This window comes from Nematolebias whitei, chromosome 16, assembly GCF_014905685.2.
Source record: "Nematolebias whitei isolate Nwh7 chromosome 16, NemWhi1, whole genome shotgun sequence".
Taxonomy (NCBI): domain Eukaryota; kingdom Metazoa; phylum Chordata; class Actinopteri; order Cyprinodontiformes; family Rivulidae; genus Nematolebias; species Nematolebias whitei.
This window is the reverse complement of record NC_056513.1, coordinates 813,398-817,628: the sequence shown is the minus strand read 5'-3', so window position 1 is coordinate 817,628 and position 4,231 is coordinate 813,398. Positions and strand designations below refer to the sequence as shown.

The 4,231-nt window shown below is 42.1% G+C and overlaps 1 protein-coding gene across 1 annotated transcript in view; it reads left to right on the top strand.

Annotated features, from left to right (window-relative positions):
* The window catches only part of LOC119422641 (NADH dehydrogenase [ubiquinone] iron-sulfur protein 8, mitochondrial), a gene marked incomplete in the record, with an annotated part of 6,676 nt that extends 5,707 nt beyond the window's left edge, over positions 1–969 (top strand). The window contains 1 exon segment of the mRNA XM_037690026.1: positions 448–969. Coding sequence (XP_037545954.1) covers positions 448–579 — 132 coding nt within the window.
* Between the last annotated feature and the right edge of the window lie 3,262 nt (positions 970–4,231).

The following is a 4,231-nucleotide window of genomic DNA, read 5'->3' as shown; positions in this document are numbered from 1 at the left end:
TAGGAACAAATTATGTAAAATTAGAAAATGCTTTAAAATGAGAAATAAATGAAGATGTCGGGTCTTTAACCAGAGTTTAACATAAGTTTAGTGTCAGTGGGTCACATGACCTGAAAATTGTTGTGTAAAAACCACTGACTCTGGTTTCTTTATGTAGCTTTGAAAATGTGTAAAAGCTGATGCATTCATCCAAAAGCAAACAAAGTTGAAGTATCTTAACTTTATAAAAAATATCTTTAAAAAAGTTACACATGTTTTTTACGTATTGGTTAAAACGGTCACTTGTCGTGACAGTTTAGTACAAGACAGATAATCTGTGAAAAGACTGAGCTCCAAGACTTGAGGTCTTGGTCTCAGACCCCAAAAGTCTTGGTCTCGACGGTCTCGGGTTAGGTGGTCTTGACTACAACACTGCATTTCCTAATTCTTGTTTTCTTCTGTTTTCAGGGTCCAAACTTTGAGTATTCCACTGAAACCCATGAAGAACTGCTCTACAACAAAGAGAAGCTCCTGAACAATGGAGACAAGTGGGAGTCTGAGATCGCTGCCAACATACAAGCTGATTACCTCTATCGATAAACTCTGACATCCCCGCCTCAGGCTCACCTGGTCCTGGTTCAGACCTCCAACACAGATTCTGTACATAGCATGACAGACTCCGTGCTCCAGGGCCAGCTGTACGTGGTTGATAAAACCCATTGATTGAAAAACACTTTAATAAACATATTTTACTCTTCAGGTTTAGCATAAAATGTTTTTTTGCCCAACATTTTTCTGACATTATTCAAGTTATACATTTGTTGTAATAGTAAAGAAGAAACCCAACCCCAGTCCAGGTTGTAGAGCATCGAATGTGTCCACAGCTTTGTGTTAACTTGTCCAGAGAGATCCTTCTCGTCGTGTACAGACGTGTTTAATGTGCCCAACGCATGTAACAGTAACATTTGATCAATACAAACATTTAAGGACTGTTTTTATTGAATTATTTTCTTTTTTACAACACACACACAAAACCTACAACAAAATAAAAAATCCCACCCATCATCATCATCATCACACACATGAACATGTGAAACAGGCATCGACATATTTTGAACATAGGATATAAATGGCTGCCAGGTGTCTCAAAATCTCAACAGAACCTTTCAGGGTACAGAAGTCCCTCGTTTATCGTGGGTGTTAGGTTCACCCCCCACCACCACCCACCCCTGTGATAAGTGATAAACAAGTAGGGATAGTAGTACAAGTACTACAAGAACAGTAAACTTCACTGTCGTTACCGTCTCGTGTGGTACATGAAATGTAACAAAATTATGTGCACAAGTAGTAGTTTATTTTAGTGTTTACTGTAGTAGTATGTAGTAAGAGGCCGAGATGGGGTAGAGGTAGGGCAGTGGACTCAGGAGCTGAAAGTCCAGGGTTCAATCCTCATCCATTCCCACACCTGTCAAAAATCAAGCCCCTCCTTTCTAGACACCAATTAGAGACAGTAATCCACACTTTTATTACTTCACGCCTGGATTATTGTAACTGTTGATCGGAGTTAGCCAGGCCTCGCTCTCACGGTTACAAAATGCTGCTGCACAATTTCTGACTGGTGCAGGCAGGAGTGAGCACATCACTCCAGTTCTCATGTCCCTCCACTGGCTTCCTGTCCACTTTCTAATCCATTTTAAAGTTCCGTTTGTTTTTAAGTCTTTGAACGGTCTTAGTCCTTCTTATTTGTCTGAACTGCTTCACCTTCACAAACCATACCGTGCTCTTAGATCCTCTGACCAGGTGATTTTAGCAGTCCTGAAAACCTTTAATAAATCCAGAGGAGACAACCTTTTCAGCTCTGGCTCCTAAACCGTGGAGACCCTAAAGACAGAAAAGCTGAAAGAAGGAGGGCTGTGATCAGTCTTACATCAGGGAAACTAAACAGCCACTGGCCAAAAGGATGGACCAGCACAGAAGATCAACATCATCAGGCCAGGACTCTGAGGTCTACACTCATCTCCAGGCCAGAGGTCACTCTTTCAGGGATGAAGATGTTCACATCCTCTGTCCTCTTCACCACTTGCTCTAGATGAGATCGGACACTTCTCCCCTCCCTCTCCGCTTTGCTTTGCTGCTCTGTCTGTCTGTGAAACTGCTGTGAGACTCTCTTGCATCTTCTGAACCATAATTATGGACTGTTCTGACCAGTTGGTCCCTCAACTCAATTTACAACATTTCTTCAAGAGAAGACAGGCTTTAGGCGAGCTGATTTACCCTGTTGGCACGCACACTGCTGGATATCTCATCGACTGGAAGACTTAATGATGTGTCTCTCTCTGCTGCCATCTGTGGATTTTAAGGACGCATATTTAATTGGATTTTCGATAACTGGTTCCTGCTTTTTGAACTCAGCTGGTTGCTGGTTTATCTACAGTCAAGGAAGTCGTTGGCAGCAAATTTGGACCTGATCATGCTGCTTGTGTTTTTGTTGGCTTGGTTCGTGTCTCGAGTACCCAGACTCAAATGCTTTGGGCTGAATGGATCAGATCTTGGGGATTTTACTCCGTCATGGTCCATCGGTGTGGCCATGTTATTTTGGACATTTTGGAACCGAGTGGACCAACACAGACTCAAGGTTGATGTCATTAAGTTCTGCCTGTCCTCAAAAGAACTGTGTGTTTATCTGAACTTGGCTCCCTTGGCTGGCCTTGTTTGGAACCAACAAACAGGTGCAGCCCAGTTTGAACATGATGCCTGAGGGATGACATTTTTTAACATATAGTCAACCTCAGCATCCAGATGTTTGCGTTTTTCTGGGTTAACTCTATCAAACTGTTGTTTTATAGGTTGTGCATCACCAACCTCAATGTCATGTTCAGTCGTGCAGGATGGAACATCTGCAAATAAATCAGAATGAGAGTTTATCAACTGATTGAACTCAAAGCGTTGTGACTCTGGTAAAGAACTCGGCACAGCGTCCAAGTTTTCCAGTAGTTCGGAGTTCCTGAGTCAACCAGGTAACATTGCTGAATCTGGAGCAGACAACCCATCTCCATTCCATTCATCTCCAGGAGATGTCACTGTTTTACCAATACACACAGGGTGAACTTCATCCACCAATACATTTTGAGCATGAACATGATTTGGTTTGAAGAGGTTAACATGAATTGTTTGCTCTTTCTGGAGTGGCAATGACATAGTTTTGTTCCGACAGCTGTTTCACAACAACTGTATATGGCCCAGAGGACTTCTCCTGAAATGGTGAACTAACAATAGGAAGTAAGGCCAATGCTTGGTCACCTGAAAGAAAGACACAGTGTTCAGCTTTCTTATCATACAGGCGCTTCATCTTTTCCTGTGCAGATGATCATTTCTCTTTTGCCAACTGTGTAGCAGTAAAGAGTCTCTGCCTAAACCCATTAACACAATGCAACAGGTTTTGTGGTGGTTCAGTATCCTTCCACTCATAATAATAATAATCATTTTATTTAAAAAGCGCCTTTCAGGACACTTATCCCACTCATCCCACAAAACAGTTAAAGGGCCACGCACGGTATGACCAAAGATGAATTCATTAGGGCTAAAGCCCAAATTCTCCTGTGTTACTTGTCCTGCTGCAAGCAACAACCAAGTCAGACCATCCTCCCAGTGAGTTCATCTGAACACAGTAAGCACGGAGTTAAGGTTTGAATTCTGATGAAACCGCTCCAGTGCTCCTTGGCTCTGTGCATGGTATGCTGTAGATTGATTGTGCTTAATGTGCAGCTGCTTAAAAAAACTGTGCAAACAAATGAGAGGAGAAGTTAGATCCCTGGTCACTCTGAATACCTTTGGTATCCCAAAAATTGCAATGAACTGCAGAAGAGCTCCCACCACAGACTGCAGTAAGTGTGTGCAATGGATATGGATACCTGGTACTCTGGCACATAACATTCAAACGATACTTAGCACCTGAACGTGAAGGGAGAAGAGGACCCACACAATCAATAATTAAGTGCTCAAATGGTTGATGTAGCTGGAATAGGATACAGTGGTGCCCGGTTAATGGTTTGATTGGGTTTACCAGTCACCTGACAGGTGTGACGTTTTAATATAGCAAGCAACATCTTCTTTCTAAAAAAGTTAAATCTGGTCCTCTGGACATTCAAAAAAAAAAAAAAACCAAAGCAAATCAACAAAAAAATGTAGAAACGTTTCGTCTCTCATCCTCAGACTGAGGAAGTCTCTCGGATGAGAGACGAAACGTTTCTAC